General features: G+C 34.7%; 1 protein-coding gene across 3 annotated transcripts in view; it reads left to right on the top strand.

The window, feature by feature from the left end:
* Nucleotides 1-22,643, top strand: part of LOC145663204 (acyl-CoA Delta-9 desaturase-like) — a 116,143-nt gene that overhangs the window by 60,672 nt on the left and 32,828 nt on the right. For all 3 annotated transcript variants that reach the window (XM_081729556.1, XM_081729557.1, XM_081729558.1), the window contains exon 2: nucleotides 16,445-16,685. In XM_081729556.1, coding sequence (XP_081585682.1) covers nucleotides 16,451-16,685 — 235 coding nt within the window. In that variant the 5' untranslated portion in view covers nucleotides 16,445-16,450. The remainder of the gene's footprint in view (nucleotides 1-16,444; nucleotides 16,686-22,643) is intronic.

Below are 22,643 nucleotides of genomic sequence, written 5' to 3'. Positions count from 1 at the left end.
CTGTACAGTCATCAGCAAAAAACCTGCAACATGAGCATGTAAATTTATTGTGAAACGACGAAGTCTTTTGCTCCAAAATAAGTGTACAGGGGAGGACGCCAAGGTTTTTTCTGCCGTGATTCGTGCCATTTAGACGTTATTTTAATCCCCTGTTATGCGTAGTTTCACAATAAACCTACATGCTCATGTTGCAGGTTTTTTGCTGCGGACTGTACATACGTACAATTTTAAAATAAAACAGAACATTTAAATAAAAAGATCTAATTCTTTAAATAAATCACTTAAACTTCTTCTTAGTATTATTGATAAATTATTACACAAAAAGTAAGCCTAAAAGAACCAACATTTACAGTTTTTAGTTTCTGAAAAAGTCCTTCATACACTATTTTTCCTAGGCAAAGTCGTGTTTTTTATGGAGTAGATCGTTCAAAAATTATTCCTAATTTCATTAAGGATTTTTCTTTCTTATATTTTTTGAAATTAGATCAGATAGTAAAGGGAGAAAGATAGTCGCGACTCTGATAGGCAAGAGTCTACTTTATACTTGCTATGTGATGGTTTTATGAATATGAGATTTTTCCTTTGGTTTTAAGCGCACTAAATACTTAGGAGTCTTAAGTTCCATTATGACATGTTTCCTCAAATACACTGCTTCTTACAAGTACTTCACGGTGGCTCAGTGGTAGAGCGCTCACCTCTGGTGCGTGGAGACCCTGGTTCGAACCCGACCCAAGTAAGTTTGTGGTGGACAACATCGTGTGCGTGGGTTTTCGCGGGGTGTTCCCATTTCTTCCCATTTTCTCATCCCACTAATTCTTTCATCATCATTCACTTGCCTTAATCCCTTAGCCTAAATGACATAATAGCGCGAAATTAAACTAAAAAATTTCATTGTTTTACTATTAATTCAACAAATGAAGCAAAATATAAAAATAAAAATCCTCTTCAGTAAAATTCAGAAATTAGAATAATTGAAAAAATGCACTGTGAAGCATCTAATTTCTTACTTTTACACGAAACGTCCCTCCCCATAAGACGAAACTTTCTTATTTTTATATATAAATAAAACCCATCCCAAAGTTTGGAGCCCTTAAAAGTAACAGTATGACAACCCACCGCCCCCCCCCAGAAGTCGATCCTGGATCCGCCCCTGCTATTCAATTTGATGGATACTATGGAGTTCTACAGCCTCTATGCTGAAACGATGCTAAACTCCAATCGATTATAACAACTTACGTTTAATCCATAGATACAATTCGAATAGGGCAAAGGTTAAATGGTATACCTCAATCGTTTCTCCTGACAAAAGGTTAATTGAAGGATATAACAACAACTTATCTATTATCCAGTTAATTACGGGATGTATATTTGTTTTTTTTAAAAAAAGCAATTTCTGCCAAATCTAACAAGTTCTTTACTGTGAAGTGCAAAGTTTAAATATTTACAAAAGAAATTTCACTTAAGTATGTGTAAAACGTATGTATAACAGAAACCAACTTTTATAAAGCAAGAAACATTTAAATACACTTGAAATGCAAACGAGTTAAATAGCGTATCCTTTCATTTGAGAGAAAACAAGAATACTTTCCCACATAAATTAAAGAACCACAAAACCAGGATGACACAGGTTGTCAATATCCTTTTAACCATAAATTTTCCAGAAACAAGAATTGCCATTATACAATGCTATTTGATTCGTTATTTAAAAAAAGAAATTGCACGTAATGCAAACCATGTGAATTGTATAACGCACATGCAATTTCTTTCCCTCAAAGGGAACGCAGGATATGGCAAATTTTCATGAAATTGCGTAATGTCAAACAATCAACTACACATATAACTTATTTACATAATAATAAAGGTAAATGAATCAAATACTCAACTAATGCTACGCTAATGAATTTCTTATAATACCTTGTTCATAAAGAGATATTCATGTTCTGTTAGACGTGTTATATAATTTAACCATTCATTATAGAAGCAACAAAGTATCATAGCAGCATTAACCGTGGGTGCGTATATTACACGTGTTCTATACATAAAGAAAGTTTGAGTTGTAAAACAAAGAATTTAGCCCTAGGCGAAGAGATTAAAAAGTGTCTCTCAAGTCAAAAGAAGATCGCTGACCGGTGCTTGGTCGTTAGATGGCGCTAGTTAACTCTTTTTGAATGATAGCTTTCTTCCATTGGATATAAATTCTGTACATAGGCTATCATGCTTTTTGCCAGCATTTGAAAGTTGGAGTGAGATGGCTGGTGGAGGTTAAGGTTGTTTGAGGTCAAACTTTTACTTGAACTATGAAAAAACAAATTAAGAATTTTAAGAATGATAAAAAAAATGGACCAAAAAATTGCGATCTTCGTCAAGAATTAATTTTGGGATCAGGGGCCAACGAAATTTTTGAACGGCCCCTAAATCGAGTTTTTGTATTTTCTACCGAATAAGCACATTATACTGAGTTAAGTGATAGTTTGAGTTTGGCTACGCTGTATGTAGTTCTCCAAATATAAACCATACAAGGAAACTTTTGATTGAAGTGTATAGGATCCAATAAAGGAATTAAATTTTCAGTGCCTCATGATTATGTCCTTTAGGCAGTGTTCGAAGTGGAAAAAAGCAGAGGCGGTATGTTTTATTATGATTTTGACTCAACATACCGGCTATTTAAGAGTCCCGATCACTGCGAAATTAAAATACCGCTAATTTTACAATAAGCAGGGTGGAAAAAAATCATGATTTTTTTAAAAAAAATCATTTTTGTTGATTTTTTTGATTTAAATCGATTTTTTTGATTTAAATCAAATCTTTTTCTTCGTATAATACAAGTTGCGAACTGAAGAAAAAACATTAGGAATTAGTATTAAATGTTAGTTATGCCATTTAAGTTAAAGTATTGGGTTTTAATTTTGAATTAATTCCCAATAGTTAACCTATTTCAATCCCAAACAATGTTTCTTAAGCATTAAGGAAAAGGTACAGCAATGTATATCAACATGACACTTTTCTTTTCACGAAAGTTACTGATATTTGGCAGCGGCATATTTTTAAATAATTGGAACTAGCTAGCGGCACGAAATACATATAAAGTACATAAATTTCACCTAAAATTAACTAACTCACTCTATGACCTATGGAACCCGGAGGTTCAAGCCATGTTCACAAAAGCTCTCCTAACTTCTATCCTTAGTCAACTGAATCCAGTTTCTATTTTGTATTCTTATTTCTGCGAGATACATCTTCATATTGTCCTCCCATCTGCGCCTAGGTCTTCTTAATGGTCGTTTTCCGATTGGACTTCCAGTTAAAACTTTGAAAGCGTTCCTACTTTCTTCCATTCTCGCTACATGTCCTGTCCACCTGAGCCTCCAAGACTTGATGACCCTAACAATGTTTGGTGAATGGTATAAATTATGCAGTTCCTCATCATGAAGTTTTCGCCATTCCTCATTTCCGTTCCTTTGGGTTCCGAATATTCGTTTCAGAATTTTATTCTCAAATACTTTCAGTCTGCGTTCTTCCCTCAGCGTAAGCGACCATGTTTCACAACCATACAGCACAACAGGCATAATTATCGTTTTATATATTTTAAAGCTTCAAATTCCTCGACACAATTCACGACGATAAGAGATTTTGAACTGAATAATAACACGAATTCCCTGCTTTTAGTCGATATTTAATTTCTTCGTGAATATCGTTTTCTCCGATCACAGAACTTTCTTTGTCTTTATGCGATGAGCTTTTGTTAAGTCAAAAATTTTCTGCAGGAATTCCAAAATTAAAAAAAAAAAAAAAATCAAGATCAGTTCCAGCGGAAGAAACACTTGTGATTGTTAAAAATATGCTTTATGTGACGTGAAAAACAGTTCAAATGCGAGTTGTCCGTGCATTTAAGACATCTATACATAGCAGGCACGTTTTTATACTTTTCTGTTGGCTATTTTATTTCCTCTGACAATTTTTCCTGCACAGGCGCGGCAAATTTTCTGCGATCACATCGCAGATCGCGGCATGTTCTGCAATGGGGTCAAGTATCCACTTTATCAAAAGCAGGGTTGGCTGGTTTAAACCAAGGTGGTTTAAACCATGGTTTAAACCAAGGTTTAAACCAGCTGGTTTTTTCAAAAAAACCAACTGGTTTAAACCAAAAAACGAAAAATGTTCGTAAAAGTGTAAGTGTTTGTAAAATCTTGATGAACACACATTTGTGGGTTATCACGTTTCACTCCCGTATATTATTCGTATTATATTCAGACCTTAGTTCCCCATTCATTACTCAAAAAGATTATACTACGAAAGCAACTTTTTTAAATATATAAGTTTATAAATGTTTGTTTTGTGATTTTTTTGTATTTATTATTGTTGTATAATTGCAATCAAAGAAAAATTCTAAAAATTGTTTCGTTTCAATGTTTACTATTGATAAAATACATCGAAATGCCGTACTTGTGTGTGTGTGGGGGGGGGGGACTCATACAGACCCCACGAGAGGCATTTAGTGAAATGAGAAGTATCTTTGGTTTATATTTATGTATAAATGAGTCTGAGCCAAAGTGGACTCAAATAATTCGTATATTTATACACTTTTCTTACTGATATGCAAATTAAGTCCTTGTATTTCTTTAATTTGGACCGATAAAAGTCGTTGTTAACTAACTTGAACTAAATTAGTTCTTCTGTACTCCGTAGTACTTTGAAATTGTCCATATGTAATTCTGTATAATGGTTTCACTTGTGCAACTGTTTATCTTATTGTCCTTGTGAAATGACTCTTGACAGTTACATTAAGAAACATGTAAAGATCAGTACAACATATTTTTATCAGGATTCCTTCCTGAGTGAGTCGGCAGACGTATCGCATTTGTGGCCAATTAGTTCTGGTTCCGAGTTCTAATGGAGGACAATTTCTCTCGGATGTAACTCGAGAAGCAGTTTTTATTCCGCTTTAAGCTTATGTGACCCCTTCCAGCATAACCCGGCTGTTGCATAATAACATCAAGGCGAAACAAACTTATTTCTGTCCATATATGATATGAATATATAGAGCAAATTATTGAAACCAAATAAACCTGGTTTAAACCAAAAAAACCTGGTTTAAACCAAAAAAAACCGGTTTATTTGGTTTTTTTAATAAAAACCATGGTTTTTGCCAACCCTGATCAAAAGTATTATTCGATATTTTAACGCATCCAAAATTTGTCGTATTACGATCCCGAGCAACTTCTATGTATTTAGTACATAAATTTCGCCCAAAATTTTAAAATCTTCTTTTTTGTTGTTTCGGAGAGGGGATCGGACCCCCCTAAATACGCCCCTATTATCTGGAAACAAACAAATAGACATAGACACAAAATAGTTTTTATCTTAAATGTCCATATTGATTTCCCCGTTGGAATAGAAATTTTAAAAGCCTGTGTTACAAAGAGAAGAAAGCAGAGTTCACCCGTAACCCGTTCAAATGGGATTTTCCCTGGTCGTTCCCCTCAAGTTCATACTGTGCTTACATACATTTGAGTCTCGTTGTATTATGATTATTATCTTCCATAATCGAAATAACAGAAGAAAAACGGGATTTTACTTACTTTCACTTTAAAGTAATTCATTTCGGAATTTGATTTAAATCAACGATTTTTATTAAAAAAATCAAGTGATTTAAATCTTGATTAAAATCGTGATTTAAATCAGACTGATTTAAATCAATCCACCCTGACAATAAGTATGTGATATCTTCAAATATATAAAAGATAATCGAAAAGTGGATAAAGACCTCCCTAGACGATGTTATTTTGCATGAGTTACCATTATCACGAGTCACCTAGTAGCTTTCCGTATGCAGTTATTTAGAAACGCGAAAATAAATGCCGATTTTCTAAATGGCTGGAAATTGAAAGCAGATAAATGAGTCCTGATAGCGGTATCTCACGCAAAATAATATTGTCTAGGGAGGTATTGTTCCACTTTTTGATTATCTTTTATCTATTTGAAGATATCACATAGTTACTGTAAAATTAGCGGTATTTTAATTTCGCAGTGATGAGGCCTCTTAAATATTGTCTTGATTACTGAAAAACCAGAGGCGGTATGGCATACCACCACATACCGTATCACTTCCACCACTGCCTTTAGGCTAACGGATCATAAGTGACAGTGAATTATTATGAAGGTATCGCTTCGATGAGAATATGGGAGGAAACCGGAGCCCCGAAAAAAAACACGTTCACGGTGTTGTCCACCACAATCTCACATTAGCTGGAATTGAACCAGTAAATCCTCACACCAGACCTGAGCACTCTGTCACTAACTCTTCGTGCCCTCTGTATAATACTTATGTAATACTTGAGAATACCTATCCAAACTAATTTGCTCGAACTTCAAAGAGCGTCTTCATGCGAACAGGAATAGCTACTTAGCGCGTATAGAGTACATTATTTTAGGTTTGACTACAGGTGCAGCACACATTATTTGAAATTGACCAAATTGGAGTGACCCAATTTTGACAAAACGCATCAAAGCTTCAGCTCACTTTAATTTTAATTTTCATCTTAATGAGTATAGGTCAAAATTTGTCATACCCTGGCGTCTGTATCATGTATGAAAAACAATAATGTATGAAGCAGGTGGTCTACGTATTGGTATCCAAGAATGTTCGTTCATACGGATCTCCTCAATTGGGAATCGTTACTGAATATTATTAGAATAAATTCACACTACTACTACTACTACTACTACTACCAATAATAATAATAATAATAATAATAATAATAATAATAATAATAATAATAATAATAATAATAATAATAATAATAATAATAATCACAAACGCGGTGGAATAGACGTTAAGGCAACTACTTAGCAACCAGTCGATCCGGGATTTGACACTGATGACTGCTACTCATACACAAATGCCTATTTTCGCAATATTTGCATATTTCGAACTGAGATACAAAATATGTCGACAATTTATATAACTTATTTTATAACGAACAATTTTTACATTATTGATTTCCATTTTTGTTGTATTAATTTCTTACTTAACATGAACAGTGTAATATCATATATATCGACATGTGCGATACGACCTAGCTTCCTCGTCCCGAAGCCGCTTTTTGAGTAGAAATTGATGAAACCTATTGTCATCAGAGATAAGTGTCATAAAAAAAAGAAAACCGTGTCAGTAGAAATGAGTGGGAAAAAGTGGACGCAATATTAAAAGAGACATGTCAGTAGGACTTACTGAAATATTGATTTCGACAATAAAGGAAATCGTGTCGGCAGGACTTTGAGAAAAAGACTCTAGTAATATATTTTGTCAGTAGCCCTTAGTAAAATATTGATTTGAAATTATGAAGAGAATTGTGTCCGGAGAACTTAGTGAAAAAGAAATATTTCAAAATTGAAAGAGAATGATATTCTTAGGGTTCAGTGAAAAATAAATTTTAAAATTGAAAGAGAATCTTGTCGTTAGGACTTTTGAAAAATTGATTTCTAAATTTAGAGAAATTGTGTCGATAAGAGAGGGCGAAAACTTGATTACAATAAAAAAAATAAAATGTTGCTAAAAATTGGTTGCAAAATTTTAAAAAAGAGAAGTCATGTAGGTGGAATTGGGCTAAAATTTGGTTACTTTTTTTTTAATGTGCCGGTAGAACTGGCCACAAGATTAGTGGTAGATCTAGAAGGTAAAAACTGAGGGGGCCAGCTAGAACCCAGACTATAATAGGTATATGATGAGTTTACAATTTTACATGGGTCTTGCAAAAGTTTCCAACGTAACTCTCTCCCGATGGATATTATCATGAGGTTGGACGTTGACATTGTGGACCTCAAGTATTGTTTTATACATGCCATAAGAGAAAAACTGCAACTATATCTAATGTTTTAAACAATTTACTATTAAGAATAATTGGGAACACTTACTATAATCTTTTAAAAATATTGTGGTAAATATATTTTTATTTTATTTATTTATTTATTTATTTAACAATTACCAGATACAGCTCTGAGGCCATTTTATACTGGATATATAACAACAAGAATGGAAGGGATTTGGGAAGGTATGGGCCAGGGCCTGTTTTAGTAGGTACCATCCCGGCATTTGCCTGGTAGGATTGGGGGGAAACCCTGGAAAACCCCAATCAGGATATTCGGCAGCGGGAATCGAATCCGCGACCTACCGAATGCGAAGCCAACGCTCTACCACTTGAGCTACTTCGAGTAATTGGTAGGTAACCTACCATATTAATAATTGGTAGGTTAGATAGTATAAAAATATATAAAAATTAATTTAATTTTTTACATTATTTAAAACCAAACTTTTATATTTAAAAAATTATATATATATATACATTATTTTATAAACTTTATAATTAAAAAAAATATGTAAAAACATTAGTAAAAATCTAAAATCAAGTATAAAAAAATCTTACCACAAAAATTAAATCACCTACAAAATAATTATAACAATAAAAATTTAAAATATTACAATAAACACAAAAAATAATTTTCAACCTACATATAAAACTAAAAAAAACTCAATTCTCATTTTTTTAAAATCCCGCAATTCAAAACCTAAATTTTTATATCTCTAATAACTATAATCTCAACCCTTCTATACCAAAACTAAAATACATCAACAGCAACCAAGTTAATAATTTCTCTTAAAATATCTAAATTAAACAATTATTAACAAAATCAAACAATCATTAGCTTCAACTAAAACCAATTAAATAAACTTAAATTCAAACTATAAATTTAAAACTTTATAAAAAAAAAATAAAAAAATAACCAATAACCACACTGCCCATGCAAGGCCCTAAATCATTATTAATTTAATTATTATAAAAATTAAAAATAAACTATTTAATAACATACATTAAATATAATTATTTAATTAATTATCTATCTAATTCACTATCATCAAATCCAAATTAACCAATTTATAATAATATTAACAACCAATAATTAACCTTAATTATAAATCATCAACACCAAATTAAATACCACAATGTTATAAATAATAGGCTACCTGGGCCGCCTTTCATGGGGACTCACGGCCCAACATCGAAATTTTTAATGGAAGCATGGGTCGAATGATACCTCGTGCGATAGATCTTCAAACAGTAAACAGCATTGTAGCAAAAGATTTTTCATATGAGTCACGGTTTTCAAAATGACCACGAAGACATGGTGCCTGTATCAGATAAAACGTCCATTTAGCTCGATGCCTAAAAAATATATACGGTACCATTCGACCATTTGATACATCACGTTAAGCTCAACAAAATAATATGGGTGACTGTTATACATCATGAGTAATTTTTGATAATTTTTAGGTTTAGAGAAAATTTGACTTTGTAGGACAACGAAACTAGCGATTTAGATGAAAATTTTAATTGAAATTTGCACTCCTCAAGCTCTTAATTATGATAGCAGGAAGACAATACAGTATATAGTGTGGCTATTGAGATATACTCCATAATTATAATTAACTCTGAATTTTCCATTTTGTTTAACAATGATACTTCTCTAACTTATGTCAATTAATAGATTTCATTGGTCCAAACAAAACGAGTAGCATAGTTTTTCGAAAAAATGGAAGAAAAGAGCATTAATTTGTAAACGTAAAAATTGTTTCTTTACAAGAATCATGCCACTTTTATTTTGTTAACACTAACACTGAAATGTTCTCTCATTAGGCTTTTAATTATGGCATTAGCAAGGTGGCAGTAAATAGTATGGTTGGTGACATAGGCGCCGACTTTGGGGGGACAGGACGCTTTTGGCCCCCCGATATTTATAGGTGGGGTCCTTGCCCCCCAATATAATCCAGTCAAGGAAGAATTAACAAAGAGAAGCAAGAACTTCTGTCGTAAACTTCGTCGTGCTTCTAACTCAATATAGTAAGAGCCTTCTTGTTCGATACAAAACGCCATTTTCAAAACTGTGTTTAATGGAGCCCTAAAGCTTCAACCAACACTCTGGCAACACTATTATTACAAGTGAAGATTAATGTGGGCGCAAAGTTGCAGTGAAACTCCCAAATTTTGAACTTGAATTTGTTTTAAAGCCTTTAGGCAAATTTGCATTAGGACATGAATTTGGATGCAGCTTACCGAGAACTAGGGGGAAGGAGGCCTTCGTCAAACAGTTAATAGAAAACGGCTGAATATGATGATATATTTATTCATTGTTTTGCCCCCTCCCCCAATATTTTCTTCAAGTCGGCGCTTATGGTTGGTGAGATATTGCTTAAAATTATTGTTAGCTGTCAGATGTTTTATTTTTGTCTAACTTACTGTATTACCAATCATAAGAGTTATCAGTCGAGACATCACATAGATTTAAAGAGATAACATTTTTGAGTGGAAATTCTCACGGATACTTTTCGAAAAAGTAATAAAAAATGAATTTTTTCAGTTTAACGTCCCACGATTATCCCATTTAGGCTAAGAGAGACGGGTGATAAGGGCAAGTGAATGATGATGAAAGAACTAGTAGAATGAGAAAGTGGAAGGAAACGGAAGTACCCCGAGAAAACCCACAGATACGGTGTTGTTCACCACAAACTTACCTGCCCGGCAATCGAACCGGGGACCCACGTACCAGAGGTAAGCGCTCTCAGTGATGCAACTAGGCCATTTGTCACCCGAACAAGAACTCAGCTTAGCGCCCCCTCCCCTGACCAACCAAACCAAAACGCTCCCCGACTACACCTGATATTGGTATCACACAGTAATTCTACTATTCTATTTTTGCTTTTTGGAGCCGCGGTGGCTCAGTGGTAGAGCGTTCACCTCTGGTGCTTGGGGTCCCGGGTTCGATCGCAGACCCCGCCAAGTGAACTTTGTGGTGGACAAACACCGCGTGCGTGAGTTTTCTCGGGGTTCTCCCGTTTCCTCCCACTTTCTTCATTCCACCATTTCATTCATCACTCATCATCACCGTCTCCTTTAGCCTAACCGGCATAACCGTTGAACTTAAAACTCAAAGCTTTCATTTCATTTTTTTTTCTAATTTTGCTTCAAGTGGTAAAGCTTGATTTCAAAATTGGAGTACATAATTTAATGTTTACTACAGGATAGAACACCAAACTAATTAGTATTTCATTGCCAAATAACTTGAGAGTAGGATGCTTGACATATTCTTATAGTCTTATCATAATAACTGCAAATTACAATGTTTCTGGAATTATATCGGGATGTTTATGTGTAGAATGAATCAATAGTCTGTTGCTTTAAAATAGATGACAAGCAATCAAGCTGTTGTCTCGAATATTATGTTCAGACATTTTGCAAACCTCTTAATTCGATGTAAGTTAAACGAAAACACAAAAAGCTAAAGCTAAAATTTAACTTTGCAGGCTCTTTTGGCTGCAAAGATTTTTACAATGTCCTCAAAAGATAGCTTTGAAGATAACTTATGCTCTATGGGTATGATCCTAAGCTTGGCAACTGGTTGTTCTGCTAAGTTTCTGAGATAACTTTTATTATCTTTAGTTTGCTCATACTCCTTTCCTTGCCTTACAATGAAAATAAATATATGCCCAGTTTTGTGCCCTCCAATTCGGCGCCCGGGGCTCAAGCCCCGTTTGCCCACCCCTAGTTACGTCACTGAACGCTCTATCACTGAGCTACCATGACCCTGAGAAAATAAAAAAAATGAACTTTTGTGGCGTTAAAAAGTATGTCAGTCATTGCCAATAATAATTGAACTTTGGTTTTGCTAGAACAATTTCTTATTTATTTGTTTATGTAATGTTTGTATAGCAAAATACGCCGTTAACTAGCAGATTGTATTATTCGTTGTTTATTTTCATCTAACTGTGACACTTATACTCCTAACATACAACTTGAAAACTTTTACTTTCGTTGAAAGAAAAAAAAATATCTGGCAACAATGCGACAGAAAGTAACATCCTTCAATTTCTCTCAGAAACGGATGGTTAATGATTAAAAAAAAAAAAAAAAAAAAAAAATGACAATTTGATTTAAACTAAATGCGAACGACAACTAAATAAATTGACCAGATTCCCACACTTTTCTTAATCTTTTGTGGATTACATAACACACAACCTCACGTGTATTAAAATCAAAACGCACTTGTTTCATGTAATGACATTGACAACGAAAAAAGATCAAAACCCACTTTGTCTGTAATTGAAGACAGAGTAAACCATGGGAAATTTCAAGGGGCTTCCTGTATGAGACATTTCGTTTTATTACATCAAGGCACGTACGCACTTTAACTGCTTCCGTACTCTGTTGAAGGAATTTCAAAGATTGTCACACTTTCTTTCCAAAATACGAAAGGAAACTGTTTACTTAACAAGGACCAAAAAATATTTGGTTAAGGGTTTTCTTTCCTTTCGAGCAATTATACTAGGTGTACAGAAAGTATTAGAATCGTGGAAGAATTCTTAAAGTAAGGATTTCAGGAGACACATGTGCAAAAATCGGTTCGAAACCTTCTTCATGTAACAGTCTAGTTCTAACACAGAAGCCTATAAGCTGGCTGCAGCGTTCAACATATCGAGGTGGACGCAGGTAGGGTTGACTACAAAATTCAGAATGGTGGAGAAATTCGGAAATTTAACTTGTATTACCCATTTTTTCTTAATCTTTGAATGCAAGGGCACAAAAGGGCGTATTCAGTTTCCCATAAGCACCTGCCTGTGTCATATGATCGGGTCAGAAGTCACATTGTTTGCTAAAATGAGTCTGAGGATTCCAAATTAAGATGTGAGATATTTCAAGCACATAACCTCCGCGTGGGGCTCCCTGGGTAATTCGCAGAAGATACATATGCTTGATCATTATTATTGATTTTGCTCAACTTGACTTTTGACACTATTCTATGCATATTTACCTTACGTGCTATACATAGTTTTTAAGCTCTTCATTACGTCTTTGCAATAATATTTCAATTAGCCGGGGGCGCGGTGGCTCAGAGCGTTTACCTCCGATGCTTGGGGTGCCTAGTTCGATCCCAGCTCACGCCGTGTGGACTTTGTGGTGGACAAACATCGTGTACTTGGGTTTTCTCGGGGTTCTGCCGTTTCCTCCCACTTTCTTCATTCCACCATTTCACTCATTTCTCATAATCACCGTCTCCTTTAGCCTAACCGGCATAATCGTGGGACGCAAATCTTAAAGATTTCATTTCATTTCAATTAGCCATCTCCTTATTATAGTTTTCAGATACTGTATATGAATGACTTAATTTTTTTTCACTGATTTTCCATTAACTTCAACGCCCATGTTTCGTTATTTATTTATTTGTTTATTTTTTGGACTATGTTCCATTAATTTTAGGACAGTTTGCTTTTGGAATATAGAATCTACATAGTTTCTTCGTCATAAGTCTGTTCACATCATTGCAACAGAATAGGCCCTTTGGAAAGGTAAATTCTACTTGAAGGAAGTGGAGACTAACATTTAATTAAACATTAATTCAATATGGTTAATCTCGAGAGCGTGAAAAGGAGAGAGAGAATGAGTGTGTGTGTATGCGATAACACGGAGGGGCATTCCATAAAGATAAAAATCTGTTAATAAGTAGCCCTATACAACGATTCATGATTAATTTTCTCAAAAAGTGTTGTACTTGCAAACCATCTTCATGATTATAGAATTTTGAATTCAATCGAAAGCGCGTAGGTTAGTGGTTAGTGTTTTTGTTTAGCAATCAGAAGATCCTGGGTTCGAATTCCAACTAGTTTTGCCCACGATACAAGAAGTGTCTTTAGATTCGAGACAAAAAAGAAATTTCACGACTCTCATGGACAATAGGTTCACTCTTAGACCTCAAACACTGTTCTAACGTTACATGGGTCATAATATGAAAGTTGTAAATTGATAAAGTGATTACACGAATATAGTGAAGAGCGATTATCAAGGTGAAAGATGCATCAAGTCATTTCACAATATACTGCAATAATAGTTATGGTTTACATATTGATATGTCACAGCAGGGGCGGATCCAAGACGGACTTCTGGGGGGGGGGCGGTGATTGTGTAATACTGCTACTTAGAGCTACTTTTAAGAGCTCCAACCAAACTCTTGGATGAGTTTTATTTATATACAAAATCAAAAAGTTTCCTCTTCTGGGGAAGGGGGCGATCTCCTTCCCCCCTGAATCCGCCAGTGTGTCACGGACCTCTCGAGACGCACAAAGATTCTGGTCAGTTCTAGATGAAATTAAGAACAAATGAAGGCATAAATTTTGTACATAAATGTACAAATGGAGACGAGAAAACCTTTATGAGAATCAGGACGAAAGCGAGTATTCTACAAAATTTACGAGACAAGACGAGAAAACATTAATTTTCAAGATTTCTCAACAACGGGTTTCTCGAACATAAGAATTTCCGCCATTTTAGACAAGATAATATATCCCACCTTACCTAATCCCACAACTCCTAAAATGTCAACAGAAGACAAAGTAGCTGAGTGGTAAAGCACTTGTCTTTGGTGTGCGAGGTCCTTGATTTGATCTTCGGCCAAATAAGATAGTGATGCACAACATCGTGCCCGCAAGTTTTCTCAGGGTACTCTCGTTTCCTTCCACATTTTCATTCCACTAATTCTTACATCATCATTCACTTGCCTTAATCACCCGTCTCCCTTAGCATAAAGGACATAATTGTGTGACGTTAAACAGAAATTTATTTAAATGGTGACCCGAAATAATTCCTGTACTCATGAGAGAATTTCTGCACTAGATTAATAACATATAGCTTTACGAATTTGTGAAATGTGAAACATTTGAAAATAATCTGCACTATTTTTAAATCTGTATTAGAGATCGTAGATATGAATATGAATAACGTAATTTGAAAATTGATACTTTCAGTCAGCTACACTATCAGTATGAATGTATGATTTCTAAAATATAAATAAAATTATTAGAGTTGATTTCGAGTAAATCGACTTTGGCATAGTAGCTCAGTGGTAGAGCGACCACCTCTTCTGTATGGGGTACCTGGTTCGATCCACGACCAAGTAAATTTGTGATGAACAACATCGTGTCCGTGGGTTTTCTCAGGGTTCTCCCATTTCCTCCTACTTTCTTATTCCACAAATTCTTGCATCATCATTCACTTGCCTTAATCATCGTATCCCTTAGCCTAAGAGGGCATTATTCTGATGATGTTAAACTGAGATATTTCATTTCGTTTCATTTTGATTTTCAGTTGGCAGTACATTACCCTCATTCTTGGAAAAAAAGCTGAAAATACAGAAACCACTTTATAGATTCTCATGAAGATCTTAAAATTTGGTATCTAGGCATGGTAACATACCCATGAATTAAAAGAAAATTAGATGACAGAGAGACTGACATCAAAAATAGCTTTTTAACCATGTATAGGTCATGAAACATATAAAAAGGTTTGAAATATCAAATTTGATTTTGTTCCATGTCATGTCTCCTATTCTTGTTCAGAAGAAACAAATAAAAAATTTGCAATAAGCCTATTGAGATCTAACAATTCTTGCAGGAGATGATTGAGATTATAACAGAGAGGATAGACAAACTGTTCAAGACAGTGTTTTCTGCCTTTTTTCTACTGACCAATTCTGTAACCATTTTGTGGGTGCTTTGTGAAATTTTGATGTTTGTTTTGGTGGAGTAGGTCTAACTTAAGCCTTATAAGACAGTTTTTTTTTTTTTTTGTAGAGGAGGGATGTCCAGTGATATATCAAATGTATTGTGGTTTTGTTGTCAATTCTACGGCCAGTCTCTAGTAATATGCTGTGTAGTGGATTGTACACTTGATGAGAACTTAAAAGGCATTTAAAAGAATAACTCTCGGCTTTCGAAGGGACATTTCTCGCTGAACTTTAACTATGTGTAAAACCAAAAGGGACCCGTTCTGGTATTAGGGAAAGGCAATGTTACACTGTTTTCTATACCAGAAGTAGTTTAACTTCAATTAAATTATAGATTGTGCATTGTGGGACAGATTGTTCTGAATAGTCTAGGTTACCATCAAATCCTTTGAGTTTCAAGAACATAGCTACCACTACCCAGGTATTTTACTTTACATTATAAATGATACGGTATCTAATCCTAGTCTAATAAATAATTTCGTAGCTTCAAACAAAGAACTTCTCACTTTAAATAATAATTTCACCTACAAATAATAAAAAAAAATAAGGTCCTTATTTACAAATATAATTATACCTTAACCATCAAATCCTTCCATTTGACCCCCTCCTCTCACCGCGGCAACTGCCTCGAATTTTCGCCGAATCTCTAAATATTAACTGTTTCAAACACAAATCTGCGACCTCACAAATAATCCCATGTTGCTATCTAGTTTGTCATTTGCATAGGATTTAATTGATTTTGTGTTACCACTACGATAAGTACTGTTTCTTATAACCTATATATTATATTTGCATTTATAGAATGTATTTTTAATATTATCATTTTTATTATTTGCAGGAAACAATGCCTCCCAACAACACGACTTATCCCCACGAGAATGGCGCTGCTGTCCGACCGAGACCAGCTGCCCAAGAAGTATTAACCCCGTACGTCCCTCCCCCAGTCGATGTGAAGCCAATTGTTCGAGGACAACACATCAAATGGTCCAATGTGATAAACATCTTCCTGTACCACATCATCGCAGTTTACGGCCTGTACAAGGGTTTCACCTGTTGTTTGTACCCAACCATCGCTTGGGGTAAGTATTATGCTGGCTTCTGTTATCTAATGAGCTTGGTTATCATCTTACACAACGTAAGTGTTGTATTATTGAAAGAGTACATATTCGTAATTATAATGTAAGGAATATGTAAAAAGTAGTTAATGCAAAGTTACGGTATAATAACAGGGTTGGTATAAATCATATTAAAAAAAGAACACAGTTGTTTGGTTTAAGGCAATTCTTTCTTTCTTTTTTCTGTTTGTTTATTTAGATTTGCTTTACTTATTTAGATTATGCAACATGTGGATAGAAATAAGTTTGGTCTGAATGCTCTTATGCAATAGCTGGGTTATGAAGGATGGCACCTATCAGTTTAAAGGGGGGTCCGAATCACTACTCGGTTTGCACCGGGAGTTGTCCTCTACCTGGACTTGAACCTGGGTCTTGATTACAAAGGCGACGAATTTACCAACTCACCCACGAAAGACATCTAATAGAAATTCGTTGTACTGATTTTACACACTTGTGACAATTTTGAGAGTCACTTCAAACGGACAAACAGATACACAACTGCACTGTATAGAGTTATGCACGTTATTAAACTAATTGGGCAATTTCAAAATATTACATAAAGTATAGAAAATGTACTTTAATCCAGGTTAGTTCCCTGAGTCATAAATACAGCGACTTAATTTAATTTACATATCAGTAAAAGAAGTGAATAAAGATTCGAATCGTTTCAGTTCGCTGTTGATCTGAACCATTCATTTGCAGAAAATACTTTGATTTCAATAAATCACTTACACCAATGAGATAAAATAAAGAATTAGAGATTCCTTCCGTATGTCGCAATGTTGATTGGAGCATGCACTCGATTGTAGCATTCGATTCGAGATAACATCTCCCAAGATGGCGTATTCCGCAAGTTTCAGTCAGCTGAAACGTCTGCTAAAGAGAACATGAAACCATTTGTAAATATATATATATATATATATATATATATATATATATATATATATATATATATATATATATATATATATATATATATATATATAAAGAATATCGATAAATAACGTGCGACTTGTATGAGAGATGGACCAATTGTTCCTTTTAACAGTGAGTCAGGATTATTTTATGCAGTAATTGTCATCATTTAGCAATTTTCAATGTAGATAAAGTAGGCTTACTCCCTCCACAACCAAACAGTTGCCTCGCCAAGGTGCCTGTTCACCTCTAGTGCTTGGGGTCCCGGGTTCGATCCCAGCCTCCGCCAAGTGAACTTTATGGTGGACAAACACCGTGCTCGTGGGTTTTCTAGGGGTTCTCCCGTTTCCTCCCACTTACTTCATTCCACCATTTCACTCATCTCTCATCATCACCGTCTCCTTTAGCCTAACCGGCATAACCGTGGGACGTAAAACTGAAAGATTTCATTTTCATTTTCGCCAAGGTGCCACAGAATACTTGCACCTTACATACTTTTGGTAAAATTTCCAACTCATAAACATATAGTTTAAAAAATATGCAAACTTAATAATAGTTTGACAATTCTCTAGGTAGTAGTTTTTATGAGCCCTTTGACAGTGTAAAGACAATGCATATGCCTATTCACCCAATGTTATTACAAGTACATTATTGACTGTTACAGTGTAAAAAAAAAAAAAATACTGTGCTTACCTTTGACATATGAAATTCCAAAGAACATTCATTTTTACGTCGTACAATTTTTCCTAGGAGCACAATCAACAATAAAACAGACATAAATTGCTATGGAGCCCTCCTGAAAACACCTTTTTAATCCTCTTCCAATATGGTAGATCGATTCGGTATATGTGAGTTCGATATCATCAAAGATCTCGCATCAGGGCATCTCTAGTTGTTTATGTATTACCTCAATGAATTTTTATACTCATGTTTCCTGGGTTTGAAATATATGTGAAGAGATTATGTACGAAACTCCGGAGTATTTTTATCAACACGAAACTTCATTAGATGAAAATAATATGTAGAATTTTTTCCTTTGATTGTAATTGCGTAATAATAGAAAGTATAAAAATAACAAAAGAAACCTTTATAAATGTATAAACAAATAAAACTTTCGTAAGTATAATCTCACAATTGTACATATTCTTTGAATGAGACATTTGTGTGGAAACGTTAGCCAAGATGTTAGCACAATTTGTGACACTTTTTGCTTTTAAGTTTATTTTATTGATTTAAACGAATGTGTTAAAGAAAGAAATTTGCTTTATCGAAACCCCTTCATATATTCACCCTGTTCGTCTGTCTGTCTGTCTGGAAACAAAAATTCGAGAAAATACCAGATCAATCTTCACCAATTTTGGACATGATATAGAGGATCAAAGATTGAGAAACGATTTTTTTAAGCTGATGATCAAACCGGAAATGGTAGAAATTAAACATTTCCGGCTGTAAGGTTTATTGCTATAGAGTAAAAACGGCAATAAACAAAGAAAAGGGATTTCTGAAATCAATTATGCTTTCCAAGAGTACAACAGATCTCCATTCTTAATTCTTTATCGTCTCCTTTAGCCTAACCGGCATAATCGTGGGACGTAAAACTGACAGATTTCATTTCTTAATTCTTTAGTAAAACCGGAAGTGGTAGAAACACATTACAACTTTCGTTTTCAATATTGTTCTACATAGAATAAAAACGATAACACTTAGAGATAACGTGTTTTTGGAATCAATTTAGTGTCCTAAATATGTACCATCTTCTCTCTTAAACCATTATTCAAACTCAAAATGACACAAATTAACCACTTCCGGTTTTGACGTAGATGGCCATAGAATAAAAAGCACACTTAAGAGGCCTCATCACTGCGAAATTAAAATACCGCTAAGTTTATAATTATGTGGTATCTTCAAATAGATAAAAGATAATCGAAAAGTGGAACAAGACCTCCCTAGACAATATTATTTTGCGTGAGATACCGTTATCAAGACTCATTTATCTGCTTTCAATTTCCAGCCATTTAGAAAATCGACATTTATTTTCGCGTTTCTAAATAACTGCACACGGAAAGCTACTAGGGAACTTGTGATAATGGTACCTCATGCATAATAACATCGTCTAGGGAGGTCATGATATACTTTTCGATTATCTTTTATCTATTTGAAGATATCATATAATTATTGTAAAATTAGCGGTATTTTAATTTCGCAGTGATAAGGACTCTTAATAGCAAGAAGTGGTTTTCTGTAATCAATTAAGCTTCGATAAATGTATTCCATCTCCAGGCTAACCTCTCTACTGAAACCGGATGTGAGACAAAATAAACCATTTCTGGTTTTAATGTTGTTCACTATAGAATAAGAACGGTAATACATAGAGAAACGCAATTTCCTGCAACCGATCAAGCGTCCCAACAATATACTTCATTTACATCCTTAAGTCTTTACTAAAACCGGAATTGGTAGAGATCCAGTACAACTTCCGGTTTCGACATTGATCTACGTAAAGCAAAACCGCTAAAAAAAATTAGCAAGAGGTGTGTTTATGATATCGATTTAGGGTTATAAGAACAGGTGCCATCTTCCTTTTAACACCTATTCGAACTGAAAGTAGACGAAATCAACTATTTCCAATTTCAACGTTGATCATTATAGATTGAAAACCGTAACATATAACAAGAAGCGATTTTCTGGAATCCTATGAATGTCATTCATCTTTACTCCTGGCAGTGAAATATAACAAACTGTGAGGTCTGAAGATCTAGGAGACCATGAGAAAAGCGTTAAACCATCTTCAGCACATCGCCCTATCCAATGGCGTGGGTACTCTTCATTCAGGTAACACATAGGTGTGTGTTGATTAGTGAAAGGAAGTCACATCTAACATTTGGAACAGTATTTCTGAAACTTGGAAATATTCTGTATCATTCGTTATTATAGTTCTTCAAACTCGATGAATCCATTTATAATCAGCCTGCACATTTATTGAAACGAGAGGATATTTATAGTTCTCGTAAATAATTTCGTTTTCCTGAGAGAGTACTAAAGTACCTTTTCTTTGGCTCTGTGCTGACGGCACAGATAAGTTATTGGTAATAATTCCCTGCATCACAATTTGATTTAGAATCAAAAATTACTTGCAGCCAAAGTACAGAAATTAAGAGAAAGGTTGTTCTGTGACAATATTTACATGTCCATTGACGCATGATGCCAACGTGGCTCCATCTGTGTGAAAGTCCTTGATTTCGCTCCATCATCAAGTCAAAGTGTCACTTAATTCATCCACTGGTAATTCCGTAGCTAGCACGTCCAGCGTTCAGTTTTTTGGCGTTACATGAAGAACCACGATCCAACAGACGCACTGGTCTCTGTTCTTTAGTGTTTTGCTTCGCAGTTTAGATGTCCTCTCCAGTTTTAGTCTTGTACGAAGTTATGGAAGTTTCAATTTTGTCACAAACCAGTTAATGACAGTTTTATGGGTTAGGGAATACTCTCTGATTTAGATTATAAACAGGTTAAAGACAATCTAGAACGTTGAAACCTAGTGCTAGGAATAGTATGGGTAGTGGCTAATTGACGTCTTTATGTATTGTTTACACCAGGGTTTCACAATAGTGTCTTCCTGTTCTCTACCTAATTTCTGTTCTGAATAATCACCCTCCAACATCTTGTAGCATATTTTTGATCTTATCGTATCTTTTGGTAGAACAGAAATAATTACTATTAAATTTCCCGACAATTGCAGATGGTTTCAGGATCCAATGGTTTTCGTCCATAAGTCTTGACTGGAAGACCAACCGGAAAACGACCATTAGGAAGACTTAGGCGCAGATGGGAGGACATTATTAAGATGGATCTCGCAGAAATAGGAATACAAAGTAGAAACTGGTTCCAATTGGCTAAGAATAAAAGTCAGTGGAGAGCTTTTGTGAACGCGGCATTGAACATCCGGGTTCCATAGGCCATAGAATGAGTTAGTTATTTGAGCGTCTCTGAAATTAAATTAGCAATCATGAACCACAATTATTTTACTACGAGTTTATTTACGCAATGTCTACTGGCAGTCTACAGCTTCTCAGATGCTAATTGGTCGTATACAATGCTTCAGTGCTTGTGCTTAATTGCGCTTTCCTCTATACAACAGAAATAAATCAACAAGATTTATGACAAGAAATTATAAATTTATGTAAGGTTATGTTTATGGAAAAAGGGCATTAGACATAACGATGCTGTCTAATTATTATCTTTTTGTTTTATTTTAAATCTCTTCATACTATCTGTAAAGTGTTCCCTCATCAGAAATATTTTTATCTGTCAACAGAGTGATATAATATTACTTCTAATATTAGTTTAGAAACGTGAAATTATGTTACGTCACTTAAGCTAACGAAAATTAAGAAAAGTGTTAATAGTTTAAAAGAAAAAATAAATGTGATGTAATAACATAACGTGTGAACCTGCTACAACGAAATATTAAGTGATATTTTATGCAATACGTAAATAGTATACAGTGTCCATAGTATTTCCACCCTAAACATATACTATATACGAGGCATGTCCACTAAATAAGTGTACTAGGGAAATTGTTATTGCAATGTTGGTCACATTGCCGTGTAGCTTAGTTCTTACCCTTCCCAGCGAGACCAATCACGCGTCAGTACGTCCAAAACTGTGGCCACAGTAACATTTCCCTTGAAAGATGATAAAATTCGAGAGATTCCCAACGTTAGCCGTTATCTAATTGTGGAGGGAAAATCTTAGACTGGGGTTTTTAACGAGATCAAATCAGTTTATGACAAAGGAATTATGCATAGTACGAGTGTGTTTAAGTTGTGTTTTGAAACGATCGTACTGATGTGCACGATGAACAAAGGAGTGGAAGACCGTCGATTTTGACTGATATGCGTATACTCCTGACTTCGCCTGCGTCTTCAGACTATCATCCGTTCACCTCCCTAAAGATGCATAACTAACTAACTAACTCTATGGCCTATGGAACCCGGTGGTTCAATG

This window comes from Thermobia domestica, chromosome 10, assembly GCF_964235325.1.
Source record: "Thermobia domestica chromosome 10, izTheDome1.hap1.1, whole genome shotgun sequence".
NCBI classification, from domain to species: domain Eukaryota; kingdom Metazoa; phylum Arthropoda; class Insecta; order Zygentoma; family Lepismatidae; genus Thermobia; species Thermobia domestica.
This window is presented reverse-complemented; position numbering and strand designations above follow the sequence as displayed.